The sequence below is a fragment of the Theropithecus gelada genome, chromosome 14, assembly GCF_003255815.1.
Source record: "Theropithecus gelada isolate Dixy chromosome 14, Tgel_1.0, whole genome shotgun sequence".
NCBI lineage: Eukaryota > Metazoa > Chordata > Mammalia > Primates > Cercopithecidae > Theropithecus > Theropithecus gelada.
The window spans coordinates 77,762,739-77,780,569 of record NC_037682.1 but is presented as its reverse complement, the minus strand read 5'-3'; the positions used below and the strand labels follow the sequence as shown (position 1 = coordinate 77,780,569).

The window sequence follows — 17,831 nt, the reverse complement described above, 5'->3', positions numbered from 1 at the left end:
CTTTGGATATGAGCTGATTTTTGCTACTCTGACTTGCAGAACTCGTTGTAAAGGCAGGAATAGTGGAGTGAATTCCTGGGTTAAGTTATTCTTCTGTTTGATTCTCAAGTCCCAGCATTTAGATCTCTCTGGGCGCAACTGGTAAAATCTTAAGTTCAAAGGAAAGAGTCCCAGAACAAGGGTGGGAAATCTTGCCTCTGCTTATATAAATAACTAAATATAGACAGAGGGTGAAGTTGATTCTGAATATAATGGAGCCAGAAGATCTTGAAACTTGTCAATAGATCAGGTATTACTTGGCTTTGTTATAAGATGAATAGTATAATGGTGCCTTGGTTGAGGGAGAGACAGAAATGAGTCTGATTTTTATAGTGAAGAATTTATGCAAATGTATAATTTGTATTTGCATGCTGGATTTTGTTTGTTTGTTGTTAAATTGCCCTCACTATAATCATAAAAATGTGTACTCACTGAACTTTCCCATGTAAATGCAGCAACAGAGCTCCTTAAAGGTCATTCTTTACTTTTATGTAATAGTTTTATCTTTCTCATTTTATATTTACAACCACCTCACTGAAGTTGATGGGGCAGGGATTTTTATCTTCATTTTGCTGATAAGAAAAACTCAGAGAAATTAAGTGACTTTTCTAAGATCCTATAGCTAGTCAGTCATTGGGAGGGCAGGAAATAGAATCTCAGCTTCATTACTCCTAGTTCAGTGCTCCTTCCCATTTTCCATGCTGTGGTCTAGTGAATTACAGGAAGGATGCTCCATATCTCCTGTGTTGGATCCCAGATTTTTAGTTGAACAGGAGACCTTAAAGAGGCTAATGAAGAAGAGTCACACTGAGGAATGAATGAAATCAAGATGAAAACCTGTCAGATGTATTCTGCTGTCTCAGTTGTGAAACTGACATTTGAGCTTTACTTTCATGTCTCTCTAATCTTTCTGTTAAAATGGTATTTATTCTCAATGTTGCCCTCCTGAGTAGATGAGAAAGCAGATCAGGAGCCAGATACAAATGAATGCATACCAAGAAGTGAGTAGCAGGATCTTTCTCACAAATGACTAAACATTCCACTTTATATAGTATTAAATATAGTGAAATAACTAACCCCATTAATAACACAGCATTTATTATTGGCACTAAACTCCTGCAGCTTACAAAACTATTTCATTATGATAAGGGTTTTATTAAAAACATTTTACTATTGTCTGTGTGGAAAGAATGATTTGTGGTTCCACTGAGGGAGAGTTGTATATAAATATATATGCATATATGTTATTGCTGATATTATTGTGCTTTTGTCAGTCTCTATGCTGTTTGAATCTCTGCTTAAAAGCAAGTTGGCACCTTCTGATTTCATTTGGTTTTTATGTTGCAGTATGATTTTGAGTGTTGGATCTCTTGTGGCCTCTATACAAAACTGTAGATGGAAGTAATTTATAACTTATTTGGACCTATGAAAGGAAGTTAGAGTATGTGCTTCTCTCCATATCCATAAAAGCCAATCTTATTATGCCCAGGGTTTAAACTCTGAGGTGCAAAACTGACTTGAATGGTAAATGTTCTAAGTATAAACCAAGTGAACACGTGAATCTAAGAAGTAAATGTATACCTGTGGTGACTAATGCCTGTCTACTAATTAATGTCTACCATCAAGCAAATATAATGTTTGCTTGCTCTTTTATGTTCAATCTTAAGATTACTCTACTTAGCTGTGACTACTATCTTAAGGACAAATAACACATTTAAAAAGTGCTCACACGGCCTAGTAAAGCATGCAGCAGTGTGTGTGTGTGTGTGTGTGTGTGTGTGTGTGTGTGTGTATGACTTGTTAGCTTCTCGGTTTCACTCTGTTTCATAAACCCTAGGCACTGGGGGTATGAAGATAATGATACACATGTCTACCTTCAGGGCCACAATATTTTAAATAATAATTTCCCAACAGTCTTTGGATATGCTAATAGGGCTTAATGAGGAAAGCAGCTAAATGGAGGAGCCATTAGATAGAAAACCAATGTGCTGATGGCTAAAAGTCAGTGACATGTAGTGGGAAACCTGAAACTTTGCTCATGAGGTCCTCCTGCCAGCAGTGAAGGTGCTGAGCTTTGGCACATGACTTGACAAATTCTTAAGAACTGCCTAGGAAAGAAGACAGTCCAGGCTTCAGCTCTTGTGAGTATGTGCTCTCTGTCTGACTGCTGCAGAGGAAACAAGCCTTCTGCCCTTAAGGGGTGTTAGGTAAAGGGGCTTTTCCAGTTACTTTTGAACTAGGACATACTTAAGTTTGAGCATCTTATTTTATCTTGCTATGTTTTGTTCAAGATTTAGTCTGAGGAGTAAAAGCAAAACATACATAGACATACATGCCTAAATATCTGTATCTTTATTCATGATCTCCTAATTGACTTAGTTTATTGGTCAAGGCAAATAGACTAATCCTGTGCTGAATTCTGGGTAAATTAATTTGTCCTTTTTAGTGATATTTTCCAAAATGACTGTTAGTGCCTTTTCACTGGTAAAGAGTATATTCTTACCACAAAAATCAAATACATGATCTAAACACAAATGCCGAAAGCCCATGAATCTAAAATTGATTACATTTGAGTAGTGGATATAATTGAATTTGACCTTCATAGCATCATCCAGCAATATACTTTGAAAATAGTAGGGTGCAGTGTTATAACAAAACATTTTTTGCATTCTCATTGGACCATATTGTGGGACCTAATCTTACACTGCTACCAGTATAACTCTCCCTAATACACACACACTATTGTTTAATGGGAAGTGATTAAAGTAGGTGTCATTTTAGTGAGACACCATAAATACATTTTGATGTGCATTTATCTATGGGAGCCTAAGGATAGGTGAAAATTGTTATGTGAGCAAGGATATCTTTAGTATGTGTAGCTAAATTTTCAGTTTTTCCTTCATTAGATTTCTTTAAAGATGAATTTAACTGATGTTTAAGGATGAATTTGAGTCTTTTGTGTTATGTATAGAAATATAATTTGATTTTTATCTATTTTCTTAATATCTCTTTTAATGATGAAGTCAATGTATTTGTTTCATTCAAAATATAATTTAAGATTATCATATGATATTTTTTTGATTAGAAAATACTTATATAGAGCTTACTCTGTGGTAGGCACTAAGTGCCTTGGAAAATATTAACTTAATCATTATAAGAACTATGATTCATCATAAGAAAAGCTTAGATGTTGTGATTCTTCGACAAAGAAGAAAATAGTTTTCTAACTAGGTATATGCAAATCAGGATTGTAATTTATCCTCTTCTTGTACCTTCTACACATATACTTTCTATATCAGAAAGAAGACATATGCTACATTTTCTTATTAAATTCTTAGAGTACCCTAACTTTAACCATTCTAACTTGGCCTTGGGATATTGAAAATTCTGAATCAATGAGGTATCTAAATAAGTTATATTTTCAAAAAATAATGTTTATTTTATAATTCTGAGTGAAAAACACTATCAGAAAAGTAATCCTCATGCTCACTAAACACACCTACTCTAAGACACTCAACAACCAGAACACTTTTATTATTGAGTTGTGTACAAAAATCTTGATTGAAGATGTCCAGATGAAATAGTTTTTCAGCCTGCAGTGTGTTAGTAATATCTCTCAAGGAGATGAACCAATCAAATACAGACCTTGTGGTATGAAGCTCTGATGTGAAAAAATAAGTTAAACCAATTCACACTGACAGTATATTTTAATTCAAGTTCAGCTCCAGTTCAATAAAAACTAGTGTTTTAAAAATTAACTTTGTTTTGTATTTGGTTCAACTCCTTGCTAGTTTTCTCTATGTATAATTTATAAAAACTGCATGTTGCTTATCTCATGATCCTGTGCATGCGAACTACTGTGCCTTTAACTTTTTTACAAAAACATGTTTGTTCATAACTTAAATAAAAGTATGTTTTCAATTAATGTGTAATGTTTTCCGACAATTGTAAGAATAATTTTGAAATGGAAATGCTGCTGTTTAGTTTCCACAGTGCCTACACCACCTGATAATCCATTTTCTCACCCTGACAAACTCAAAAGGATGAGCAAGTCTGTTCCAGCATTTCTCCAAGATGAGGCAAGTTTGTCTTTTGTACCGTCAGAAAAATGGAGACAGAGGGTTGGAATTGCTATGCCAACGTTGATGTGTTTGTATTCCACTGTGGCAGAGACCAAAGAGGTCAGAAGGACCGACCCTTGCCTTTCAAGTCAATAGAAGTAGGGTTGTTGATCCTGGAACAGGGAAAGGCGCATCTCATTTGACTCAAACAGTAACTCCTTTTGGTTAGTGAAGTCAAATTGCATAGATTTGGGAATGTGATTTTGTTTCAAAGCAAGTACAAAATAAGAAATCCAGGAAGGTATATGAACTGATTATCCCTCTGTAGTTTGGAGTAGACTTGATTTGTGAAAACTTAATTTAGGCAGTATGACTGGCTTGAAAGTGTTTGTTAATAAAGTAACAATGACACAGCAAGCTTTAAGGAGTATTTATTGGGTGCCAGGCACTTTACATGTATCATTTAATCCTTCAACAACCCTAAGAGGTAGGCACCATCATTATCCCCACACATTACAGGTGAGGAAACTGAGACTAAGGGAGATTAACCTCACTCAGCTAGAAGGGGGTTCAACCAGGCCTGGAGCACAGATCCAACTTGCGTGCTGTTAACGACTATACTATATATTATATGGTCTTAAGAAAGCGCATGACTATAATTTACTATTCATTGAGTACCTAGTATGTGCCAGGTACCTATTCATCTAACTCTTACTAACTATATGTGGTAAGGACTATTTTCTTCATTTTACAAACGAAGAAAGAGCCCCAGAGAGGTTAAACAACTTACCCCAAATCCAATTGCTACTGAAGAGTAGATCTAGGACTTTAACTCAGGTCCTTTGACTTAATTAAGATTCCATGTTCTTGCAGTCAGGTAGTTAGGAGCCTGAGCTTTGGAGCCAGATATCCCCAGTCCTAGTTATGATACTAATTTTCTGTGTGATCATGGACACATTCAGTACCTTCCCTGAGTCTGGTTTTCTTGTACCTACCACATGAGGTTGTGGGGTATCAGTAGGATAATGCAGGGAAAACACATAGCACAGTGCCTGGCATATAACGAGTACCTGGCAAATGTTAGCTGCTACTGTTCGTAGTTTTGGTCTGATTTCTAACGGTGAAATAAAAGGCTTCCTTATCAAGCATTCTCTTAGTAGATGGAATGTTGAGGAAAGCTCTGGGCAACACATAAATTATATTCTGTCACTGGCATGGGCATCCTTTTGTCCATTCTTGGGCCTTTGATGAACTGTATCTGCCAATATTCAGCTCTTGCCTGTGGTTAAGAGCACATGTTACAGTTTCCTTTGGAAAGAATCACTCGTTCTTTGGAAGTAATTCATTAGCTAGAAGCCAGCAGTAGGCATGCCATGCAGTTCAACCATATAATAATATGAGGCCGGGCATGGTGGCTCATGCCTGTAATCCTGGCACTTTGGGAGACTGAGACGGGCAGATCACTTGAGGCCCAGGAGTTTGAGACCAGCCTGGCCAACATAGCAAAACCCTATCTATACTAAAAATACAAAATATTAGCTGAGTGTCACAGCTCATGTCTATAATCCCAGCTACTCGAGAGAGTAAGGCAGGGGAATTGCTTGAACCCGGGAGGCAGAGGTTGTAGTGAGCCGAGATCGTGCCACTGCACTCCAGCCTAGGTGATAGAGTGAGACTCTAGTTAAAAAAAAAAAAAAAGTGTGTGTGTGTGTGTGTGTGTGTGTATGAGGCAAATTATATAAGTTCCTGGTTAATTTTTGTTCTTCCTTCAATTTTAACCTGTTGTCTCATAGCTCCACACAGAAGAGAGTTCAAATCATTTAGGTTTGTGTATCAGAGATGCCAGAATTAAGCTGTGTCATTTTACGTGGGGTATGAGTTGAATTGGGTATTAAGGAAAGTGGAAATGCAATCAGGCCTTGCTCATCTGTTCCCTTTGAGACTTATCATCAGTCACATTTTTTGAGTGCCAGTTACGTGTAAAACACCATTCCAGATCAACAAGGCAGAGTTCTGTTCTTCCAATAATTCACTAATGATCTGATATACTAGGTAGAATGTAGTAGGCGCTAAAATAGAGGGAAATGACTCTCAGCATGTGGGGAGAGAGTATGACAACAGAGACATTTAAAAGATATGAATTGTTTTAATCCTTGAGAAAGGATTCTTATCCATGTAAAGCATTAATTTTGGTTTTCTTTAACTCCTTTATTAATCTGCATTAGAATTGGCATCCATTATATTGATGCATAATTGCATGGTCCTAGAATATGCTGACATGAACTAACCACTCCATAAAGGTGTCCCTTAACCCCTGGTGCCACTGAACTGTTCCATAAGCTCTCTAACCCTAAAAGGAGCTCACTCTGAATCATAAATTTTTAAAGCTACTATTTAATAAACTTTAGATTCAAATATAACAAAATTTGTTACTGTAACTTTTCTTTCTTTTCCCAGGTAAATAGTTCCTGGGACATATTTAAAATAAGTACCTGTGTCTTCCTTTTTTAAAATGTGTTAAAATCTAATGTGGGTAGAATGTATAATTTAATATACTTCCCTCTAGCAACAAAAAGATAAGCACAATAACACATAGGAATATGTAAGGGGAAGTTTAAAATTTTTAAAAATTAAAAAATATATATATGGCCTTGAGTTGAAACAGATCAGACTAGCATTTCTTTTTTCCTAGTTTAATAGTGTCTCAAGTAAAAGATTTGATTTTTAGAGAAGTTACGGGCTATGCTAATAACAAGAGGAATTAAATATGATGTTTTGTTTTTAACAGTAAATCTTTTTATTATCTGGGTAAAGTTAATTTCTCATATATACCAATAGAGTTCTCCAGGCAAATAAATATATAATATTAAAAGAGTGGCAAGAAAGCGCACAATAGTGCTGTCTTCTGTAGCACTTTGAGAGAGACTACTTTGTAGGTGAAAAAAATCACTTTGTTGTTTTGGTAGCTAAGCACTGCCTTCCTCCTTAGGTGAGGTCAGGCAGACCACCCACTCCATCCTGAATCCCCTACCCTGGCAATTAGCACTAGCATCCTTTGACCTTGCAGAAATGTCAGTGGGATACCAAAATACCATCTTTGCCTAAACAGAGATTCTGATCTTGACTCATTCTGAATTTAAATATTGTGCATATTATATGCTGTTTTGTAGAGTGATGACAGAGAAACAGATACAGCATCAGAAAGCAGTTACCAGCTCAGCAGACACAAGAAGAGCCCGAGCTCTTTAACCAATCTTAGCAGCTCCTCTGGCATGACGTCCTTGTCTTCTGTATGTAAACAAAGGCTCCATGTTAATATCTCTCCGCATCTCTGAACTTTGCTCTGACATGCTCATGCTCATTGTAAAACAGCCTCCTCCTGTATTTCTCAGGGCACAAGCAGTTTCTCTAATCCATACTTAGCTTCTGGCTAGCTACATCTATTTTTTTTTTTTTTTTTTTTTTTTTTTTTACTAAAGTGGTTCATATTCATCATAAATAAATGTTTGGGGGGTTTTTTGTTGTTGTTGATATAAGTACTTCACAAATAAACTTAAATTGCCAAGAAGATGAACCACTAAATTTTTCTGTGCAACAAATGGGGTAACTATGGTAAAACCTGCTTGTATCAGATATGCTTCATAGAATTGTACCTCTCTTTTAGTAATCCTGATGAATCAATATGCCAGTTGACATGAAAGAATATGAGAGGTAATTCTTTGCCTTTTAGAAGGCATCTGAGCAGCATTTTAAAAGGAAAGATTCTTAAGTGTAGTTACTCAGATTTGATTTAAGGGAATCTAATTTGACTTTACATAGAACTTCTTGCATAAGGTGAAGTTGTGTGTGCATGTAGTATGTATGTAAAAATATATGTAAATATATCCACATACACTTATCTGAGTATCAGAGATGCATACACATACATATATTTTACCAAGTATGCTAAACAAATGATAAAGTTGTACTTAAATTCTTGCTAGCCTTGTGTTACTGAAACCTTTTTTAAAAACCTATTTAAATTGAGTTTCTGCTGATAAAAATCTAACATCTGCCTTTGGGAAGGTTTTAAACTCCGTTCATCAATCATCCATTTTCTACCCTTTCTGACCTCTAAAAGCGCATGGCTCAGTAAGCATTTTCCTAGATTCAGTGGATGGTTAACATGGTAAAATTCCTTGTTAGTGCCTTGGAAATTTGATACAGCAGTGTGTCACTGTGATTAGAGTGTCTGGGTTTTCTCACATCTTCTTTCTTTCGGATTTTAAATATTAAGCATGCCTGAAAATGGATGCCTTTGAATGCCACCTAGCATAAAATCACCCTGCTTTGAAATGAGCCAGCATCTAAATAACATTGCATTTCACTTTTCATCTATGTCTTACGGGGAAAATTTTTTAAAAACATTAGTCGGCTGGGCGCTGTGGCTCACGCCTGTAATTCCAACACTTTGGGAGGCCAAGGTGGGCAGATTACTTGAGCTCAGGAGTTCGAGACCAGCCTGGCTAACCTGGTGAAACCCCATCTCTACTAAAAATATATAAAATTTAGTAATACCTTTCAAAAAGGTCATTTTGAAGGATACCTTTTTTTTTTTTTTTACAACTGCCCTCATAAATTTACAACCTAAAATTGATTTATTCAGTCATCTAGAAAATTGGAGATACGGCTGAGCGCAGTGGCTCATGTCTGTAATCCCAGCACTTTGGGAGGCCGAGGCGGGCGAATTACCTGAGGTCAGGAGTTTGAGACCAGCCTGGCCAACATGGTGAAACCCTGTCTCTACTAAAAAAAATACAAAAATTAGCCGGGCATGGTGGCACACGCCTGTAATCCCAGCTGCTTGGTAGGCTGAGTCAGGAGAATTGCCTGAACCTGGGAGGCAGAGGTTGCAGTGAGCCGAGATGAAGCCACTGCACTCTAGCCGGGGCAACAGAGCAAGACTCTATCTCAAAAACAAAATGAAACAAAAAACTCTAGTCATGTATATCATGTCAGGTTGTCTTTATAGATATGTCTTTATGCTATATTGAATTAACTGCTTTTATAAGCAAGCTAAAGAAATAATGCCAGTAAGGATTATATCCATGATCCTTGTGCTAGGTTTAAGAACAAGATAGAGACAAACACTATGCATTTCTGATGCTTTCAGGTGAGTGGCAGTGTGATGAGTGTTTATAGTGGAGACTTTGGAAATCTGGAAGTTAAAGGAAATATTCAGTTTGCAATTGAATATGTGGAGTCACTGAAGGAGCTGCATGTTTTTGTGGCCCAGTGTAAGGACTTAGCAGCAGCGGATGTAAAGAAACAGCGTTCAGACCCGTAAGTACATTTTAGAGTCACCTACCTTCTCTTAGTTCTCAAACTGTCAATCTTTATAGGAATTGGAAGGAAATAATCAAAGAGGAGGGAGGGTATGTGTTAAAAGGAATGTTTGAAAAGTTGGCAGAAAATGCTGTTTTATTCTATAAAACATATGTCAAGCATTAAATTATAAAAATCACAGAGAAGCACAAAATGTTTCAACTTGGAAAGGACCTTTGGGGTCATCTTGTTCAGTTCCTTCATTTTACAGATAAGAACGCAAGCACCAGAGAAGACAAGTAACCCATATATGTGAATTCAGATAGAAGCAAAATGAGGAATGAGGACCTGAACCCGTCTCTTTCCGTCACACTCTCAAACGTTTTACAAAATTAGGGACACATGGGACACACTTCATAATGCTCAGTGGTATAAAAATAGTTAAGACTCTAGAATGAGAGAATTTGCATATTTAAATTATATCTTACAGAACTTTAGGGGAAATTGCTAAAATTATTTTTTTAAATCACAGGTTTGATTGCACTTCAGTTTTGTTTTTTTTTTTTTTTGCAAACGCTGAATGGTATTCCCCACTTATCCCTATGCAGAAGTCTGATTCTTACTTTGCTGAGACAAGCCCAATTCTTTTTTCTTATTCTTATTATAAAAATAACTAAGCTCAACATCCTTTATTTTTATAATATTGAAGATAACTTGACTAGGTATTTACTAAGATGAATTTATTTCAAAAGACAGTAACAAAAACTTAAAAATACAGCACCAAAGCGTTTTCTCAGAGGGAACCAAACTAACAGATGTAAGCTCTATGTTGGAAGTGTGTTTTCTTCTTCTTTTTTTTTTTTTTTTGAGATGGAGTTTCATTCTTGGTGCCTAGGCTGGCACGATCTCAGCTCACCACAACCTTCGCCTCCCGGGTTCAAGCGATTCTCCTGTCTCAGCCTCCTGAGTACCTGGGACTACAGGCATGCGCCACCACACCCACCTAATTTTGTAGCTGTGTGTGTGTGTGTGTGTGTGTGTGGTGTTTTTTTTGTGTGTTTTGATTTTTTTTTGAGACCAGCGTGGCTCATGGGGTTTCTCCATGTTGGTCAGGCTGGTCTTGAACTCCCGACCTCAGGTGATCCGCTCACCTCAGCCTCCCAAAGTGCTGGGGTTACAGGTGTGAGCCACTGTGCCCGGCCTAGAAGTGTGTTTTCTGCTCCTTTCCACCCCTGCATATTAGTTAAGGCCAAAGGAAAAAAGGAATTCTGGAAATGCCTGTTAAAAATCTTCAGAACAATATTAAATGATCAATTCCATTAAAACCCTTTACACATTTAAGTATAAAGGTATTGGTGGGAAAATTTGTTATTCATTGCTTTTCTTAGTGTCATGAAATAATTATTTCTGTGGTCAGTTTTCAATGTAGTTAAAAAACTAGATGTGGAAACATCACTTTTATTTTCTTTGACTTTCTTGTCTGTTCAATTCTCCTTTTTAGATATGTAAAGGCCTATTTGTTACCAGACAAAGGCAAAATGGGCAAGAAGAAAACACTCGTAGTGAAGAAAACCTTGAATCCTGTGTATAACGAAATACTGCGGGTATCTATGAACTCACTCTATAGGAAAATCCCAGATGGTGACCTGTTTACCATATCTTCTTGGGTAGTAGCTCTACAGGATAAAGTCAGTCACCAAGAGAGGAGAAGGAAAGGAATACAAATGTTCTGAGACTGTTTTGTTTGAGACAAAACACCATGAATGTTGTATACATTATTTCATTCACTGCCCACACATACACTGGCCGGCTGGTATTGGTGTCTGCATCTCACAGATGAGGCCAATGAAACTTGGAGAAATGAAGTAACTTATTTAAAATCACACAGCTTGGCTGGGCATGTTGGTTCATGCCTGTAATCCCAGCAACTTTGGGGTCAGGTCAGGAGTTCAAGATCAGTCTGACCAAAATGGTGAAACCCTGTCTCTACTGAAAATACAAAAATGAGCCGGCATGGTGGCAGGCACCTATAATCCCAGCTACTCGGGAAGCTGAGGTAGAATGGCTTGAACCAGGAAGGCGGAGGTTGCAGTGAGCTGAGATCATGCCACTGCACTCCAGCATGGGTGACTAGAGTGAAAACTAGAGTGAAACTGTCTCAAAAAAAGCAAAACAACAAAACAAAACAAAAAAACACCACAGCTAATAAAGTTGAGCATTGCAACCAGAATGATCTTCTAAAAGCACAATTCTGATTATGCTATTTTTCTGCTTTCTATAACCCTTAGGGTCAAAGCAATCTTTCTTAACATGCACACCAGTCTGTTCACAACCTGAACTCCAGCCTCAACTTTCCTCTCTCATAGTCTTTGTTCCAGTCACCCTGAATTCTTTTCTATTATTTTAAGGAAGTACATTTTCTCACAATTCTGTGAATTTCTGTTCTTTCAGGCTGGAATATTCTTCCACACATTATTTCCCTAACTACCTCCTCCACTGTCTTAAATACCTCTTTATGAGGAGCTGTACTTAACCCCTAAGTTCTCCTGCTGTCTGCTGCCTCGATAATCTTGCTTTATAGCAGGATATGTTAACAGCAGTTTAACTAGTGGTTTAATTGTCTTCCTTGCCACTAAATTGTAAGTTCCATGAGGGTAGGGACCAACTCAGTGTTTTTTTGTAAACTGTATGTCTTTGGGCACCTCATATCTGCCAAGTGGGGATAATGCTAGTTTTCAGATTTGCAAAAGGAAGATAATAATGGTACTTACCTACCTACCTTAGCAGTTGAGAACAGTAAATTAGTTAATTTGTGTGAAAGATCAGCACACATTAAGCATTTAATAAATCTTGATCCTTAATCTGGGATAGGTATTCAAAAAATGTTTACTGGAAAGATAAATGGACAGATGAATAGAAAGTATACTTGGCTCATATTCTTTTTCTCCCCCAAAACTACATCATGCTGCCTTAGTCATGACTAACAGATCATTTAAAGCTAAAAATAGGTGTTATTCATTCCCTCTTTCTGAAAACTCTGTCCAAGTATTTGATCATCCTCTGGAAAAATAAGCAGTTAAATCAACACTCAGTCATCCATGGTCTGAATTAACCACCTGTGGAATTTTTGTAGCAAGTTTTTAATTACAGTTTGACTATGATATGCCCTAGTACCCTAGCTATTTCTGGGTCAACTATCTCAACCCTATACTCAGGAAAAGCCAGATAATTTAAATGTTAAGCTCAGAGAAAGACAGACCTGCTACAACCACAATGGACATTGAAGTAGTACATCATGAAGCCAAATGGAAATTATTTTTAGATTAGAAGTACTATTGTCCTTTCCATGATTATATATAATTAAAGATTGACTACATTTTAGATGAAAAACTGTTAGGATGCCAGATCTTTTCTACTTGGCCATATGAAGCCGGAAAAGACAAGTTTATTTATTTTTTAAAAATACTTCGTCTGTGTGGGACGTTGATAGTGGGGGAGGTGTGTGTATGTGGCGGCATACATGGCATACTGTTCTCAGTTTTGCTGTAAACCAAAAACTGCTCTAAAAAGACTATTTAAAAAATACCTTGTTCTTCAGTAGCAAACAGAGAATTGTGTTAAACTTGATTTGTGTTTTAGACTGAATTTTGTATTACATCTAGTCTAAAAATATTCAGCAAAAATTGAAAAATTGGCTTTTATTGTTAGAGAACTATTACCAACTATGATATTTGAGTCTTGGCTTGCTTTTCGAGAGTGGGGAAGCAAATCAGCTTTTATGAAAGATGGATTTTTACCTCTTTGAAACAAGACACTTAGAATAAGATGACTTTGCAATATTTTTGGGACTTGAAACCTAACAGATAAGAAAATTTGATACATACAGATGAATTTTCTCTTCATCTGTATGTCATAACCTTGGCATCAAGTAATGTTATTCATCATTTAATTTTCTTCTTTGAACTTCAGTATAAAATTGAAAAACAAATCTTAAAGACACAGAAGCTGAACCTGTCCGTTTGGCATCGGGATACATTTAAGCGCAATAGTTTCCTAGGGGAGGTGGAACTTGATTTGGAAACATGGGACTGGGATAACAAACAGAATAAACAATTGAGATGGTACCCTCTGAAGCGGAAGGTGAGTCTGGAGTTTTTTGTTTGTTTATTTGGTTGGTTGATGTGGGGCCTGGTGTATAGGAAAAAGCTTAACTGCATTTAATTCAGAGCACAGATCTGTAGTTTGGGATAATTTTAAACTAGAGAAAAAAAAAGAAAGGTAAAAAGGTTATTGGGAGAATGTTTAAATCATTTAACACAAATGTTTCAGAGACTACAGGAAGGTCTTTTAAATAATTCAATCCTTTGAAATTTGATACTGACTTTTAGCCTAATATCTGGCTGAATTTTGATAAATGTTCCATGTGTCACTTGAAACCAAAGTGTATTCGATGGTTAAAGGATGTAATGTTCTATATCAATTAAGTCAAAACTGATTCCTGAAATCTTTTATATCCTCATGGATTTTATGTCTGTGTGTACTGTGAATTACTCATGGAGTTACAATTGTGCATTTGTCTTTTTCTCCTTTTAGATTTATTATTTTTGATTCACTGTATTTGAGATTGTCTTATTATATATACATACAACTAGAATTGTTATATTTTCTTGATAAATGAACCATTTTATCATCTTGAAATTCCCTTTTTATCTCTAGTAATACTTATTGCCTTAAAATCTAATTTGCCTATATTTGTATAGTTCTATTAGCTTCCTTTTGATGAGCAGTTTGTTTCTGTCTTTTGATTTTCAGCCTTTTAAAATTCTTGTAGTTCAGATATATTTTTATAAGCAATAGTTTTGATGTTTTTCCAGTCTTAAAATATTTGTCTCTTAATTGGATTATCCAGTCCATTTGCACTTGATGTAATTATTGACATATTTGGGTCCAAACCTAGTATCTTACTATTTGTCCTATTTTCTTATTTTCATAATTGCCTCCTTTGGGATTATTATTCCATTCTTTTCTCTGTCTTAATATGTCAGTTATAGTTTATTTTCATTTTTCTTTATTAGTTCCTATAGAGATTACAATATGCATCCTTGAATTGAAACTGTAATATAAATGAGAACTTTTGCCACTTTCAGAACAATGAAAGGAACCAAGAACATTTTAACTCCATTTACCCATTCTCCCATCCTTTGTGCTATTTTTGGTCTTGTTTTAATTGTATATATTTTAAAGTCCCATAAGACATTACTATTATTGTTTTATACAGTCTATTAATTTAGATTTGACCACATATTTGGCTTTCCATTGCTCTTTCTCCTTTCCTGGATTTCTCTGTGGAGTTGTTTCTTCTCTTAAAGGCTCTCCTTTAGTTTTACTGTTAGTGAGTATCTCCTGGCAACAGATTCTTTCAGATTTTCTTGGTATCATAACATCTTTTTCAATCTTTGAGGGATATTTTTGCTCTGTTGCTAGGTTGACAATTATTTCTTTCCGTGTTTTGAAGATGTCACTTCATAGTATTTGGTCATTTCTGTTGTGAAGTCAGCTATTAGTCTTATTTTTGCTCCTTTGAAAGTTATGTGTCCTTTTCCAGATTTTAGGATACTTTTCTTTGTCTTTGATTTTTAGCAGTTGTACTATAATGAGCCTAGGTGTAGTTTAATTTATCCTGAGGTTTGGGGTTCACTGAGCTGCTTGAATCTATCTATGTTTTGGTATCTTTCATCACTTTGAAAATTTACCAGCAATTATTTCTTCAAATATTACTATTGCCCCAGTATTTTCTCCTTTCCTTCTGGAAACTCCAATTACAAGTATATTATACCTTTTTATTCTGTCCAATATGTCTCTTATGCTGTATATTCTTTTTTTCTTATATTTCAGTCCATTTTTTGATAACCTGTCTTACAATTCAACAATTTTATCTGCTGTCTATTCTGTTGTTAAAACCATCTATGATTTCAGCCAATCTATAATATAAAACTTATATTTTCAAAAGTATATTTTCTTTTAACTCTGTTTTGATTCCGTTTCTCTCCTAAAATTCTCTATCTTAACGTTGTCTTTATAAATATAGCATGCAAAGTTATTTAATGTATGTACTTAAAAATTTCAATATCTTAAAAATTTGTGAGTTCTGCTTATCTGTTTTTTAAAATCTTAGTTTGGACGCTTAGTTCTTTGTCTTGATATGCCTGTTCATTTTTAAATCATATGTGGGGTGTTGCATATGAGAACGTTCTAGGAATAATTTGGGAAGATTTACTTTTGCTTCTGACAAAGCAGGCATAGACCACCTTCATTTAATCTGGGAATGAACTGACTTTGAAGCACAAGCCCAGTTTTCAAGTGATCTGGTCTAGTTTTTGTTTGCTCATATTCCTAGGTTAAGGCCCTTCAGAGGTTACAACTGAAAGCCATGGGAAGTAGTTCTCAAAATCAGCATGCATCTGATTCACCTGAAGGACTTATTAAATTACAGATTCTGGGGCTGGATGTGGTGGCTCTCACCTGTAATCCCAGCACTTTGGGAGTTTGAGGTGTGGATTGCTTGAGTCCAGGAGTTGGATGGAGACCAGCCTGGGCAACATGGCAAAACCCTGCCTTTGCAAAGAAATTAACTGGGATTGGTGTTATGCACCTGTAGTCGCAGCTACTCAAGAGGCTGAAATGGGAGGATCACTTGAACCTGGGAGGTGGTGGTTGCAGTGAACTGAGATCACACCATTGCACTCTAGCCTGGGCAACAGAGCAAGACCCTGTCTCAAAAAAAAACAAAAACAAAAAACAAAAAACACCACCCACCTGATTCTGAGCCCTATTCCCAAGATTTATGGGCCCAAGAATATACGTTTTTTAACAGGTTCCCCATCAGTGCTGCTGGCCTAGAAACCATACTTTGAAAACCACTGGTTTAGAGTGCTTTTCCAATGCCATTCCTTCTTGGCAGGCCATAGACTCCAAGTTTTGTCTCTCCAGCCTCATGAAACTGCTAAAAGTCCTGCTCACCTTTTCAGTCTCTTTCTGTTAGGCTTTTTATGTGCTCAGTTTGGCACTACTTAAATGCCTCAGAGTGAAAAGCCTAGAAGAATGTCACACTCTAAGATCTTGTTCATTTGAGTCCCGTCTGTATTAATACTTATTTAGCACTTTCAATTTGATATTTAAAATCCCGCCTTTTAAATTGTTCTTAGTTTAGGGGTTGATGTGATCCAAGCTAGTCCATCATAGTAGGAAGTGATAAATATAAATAACTAATACAAACCATTAGTGTCTACACAACAGTGGAACTGTTTTAGTTCCACTAAAGAAATGGTTCTCAAATGTTATATCAAAATCACATGAAGCACTTATTTCTAGCCCTACCCAAGACCTGAACTCCTCAGAAGATACCAAAAGCATCTCATTTTTAACTGGCTACCATTATGTTTCTGATACATACCCATGTTTTGAAAATAAAGCTCTAAAGAGCCCGAATTTGAAAGTAAAACTATCTTTCTTACAGGTTTAGCATCCCTAATCCAAAAATTTCAAATCCATAATGCTCCAAAATCTGAAACTTTTTGAGTGCCGATAGGATGCCACAAGTGGAAAATTCTACACCTGACCTCATGTGATAGGTTGCATAAAGTTATTTAAAATATTATATAAAATTACCTTCAAGCTATGTGTGCGAGATGTATATGAAACATAAATGAATTTTGTGTTTAGACTTGGGTCCCATCCCTAAGATATCTCATTATGTATATGCAAATATTACAGAATTCAAAAATCAAATCCGAAATCTGAAACATTTTTGGTCCCAAGCATTTCAGATAGGGAATACTCAAGGTATACTTGAAAATAACAGATAGAAATTTTAAAAATTATTGTTCACTTTGGGAGGCTGAGACAGGCGGATCACGAGGTCAGGAGATCGAGACCATCCTGGTTAACACGATGAAACCCCGTCTCTACTAAAAAATACAAAAAAACTAGCCAGGCGAGGTGGCAGGCACCTGTAGTCCCAGCTACTCGGGAGGCTGAGGCAGGAGAATGGTGTAAACCCGGGAGGCGGAGCTTGCAGTGAGCTGAGATCCCGCCACTGCACTCCAGCCTGGGCGACAGAGCGAGACTCCATCTCAAAAAAAAAAAAAAAATTATTGTTCAGTCTTTGTTATACTTACAGACTTCCTTGCATTTGGCCTAAAATAATCAGATTAGTGCAGCTTTGAAAATGTAAGATATAGCCTTTTCCCCCTTACTTTCACACACTGTCTCATACTCCTTCAAATAAAGGGAATACAAATAAATTGTCATATATGCTGGCTGAATAGCTAACAAAATATTTGTGTTTTGATTAAGATTAAAGCATTCTTAGAAACCTCTTCCATCTCCAAGAAAGCCATTCTGGTTTCTTCACCATCTTTGAGACTA

At 36.3% G+C, this 17,831-nt stretch overlaps 1 protein-coding gene across 9 annotated transcripts in view; it reads left to right on the top strand.

The window, feature by feature from the left end:
- Positions 1 to 17,831, top strand: part of SYTL2 (synaptotagmin like 2) — a 121,728-nt gene that overhangs the window by 97,368 nt on the left and 6,529 nt on the right. For 4 of the 9 annotated variants that reach the window (XM_025356837.1, XM_025356835.1, XM_025356833.1 and 1 more), the window contains 6 exons: positions 993 to 1,040; positions 4,024 to 4,118; positions 7,271 to 7,390; positions 9,253 to 9,422; positions 10,906 to 11,008; positions 13,374 to 13,544. In XM_025356837.1, the coding sequence (XP_025212622.1) occupies positions 993 to 1,040; positions 4,024 to 4,118; positions 7,271 to 7,390; positions 9,253 to 9,422; positions 10,906 to 11,008; positions 13,374 to 13,544 (707 nt within the window). Of the gene's footprint in view, positions 1 to 992; positions 1,041 to 4,023; positions 4,119 to 7,270; positions 7,391 to 9,252; positions 9,423 to 10,274; positions 10,388 to 10,905; positions 11,009 to 13,373; positions 13,545 to 17,831 lie in introns of all 9 variants that reach the window. The other 5 variants (XM_025356836.1, XM_025356834.1, XM_025356840.1 and 2 more) reach the window with 3 other exon arrangements.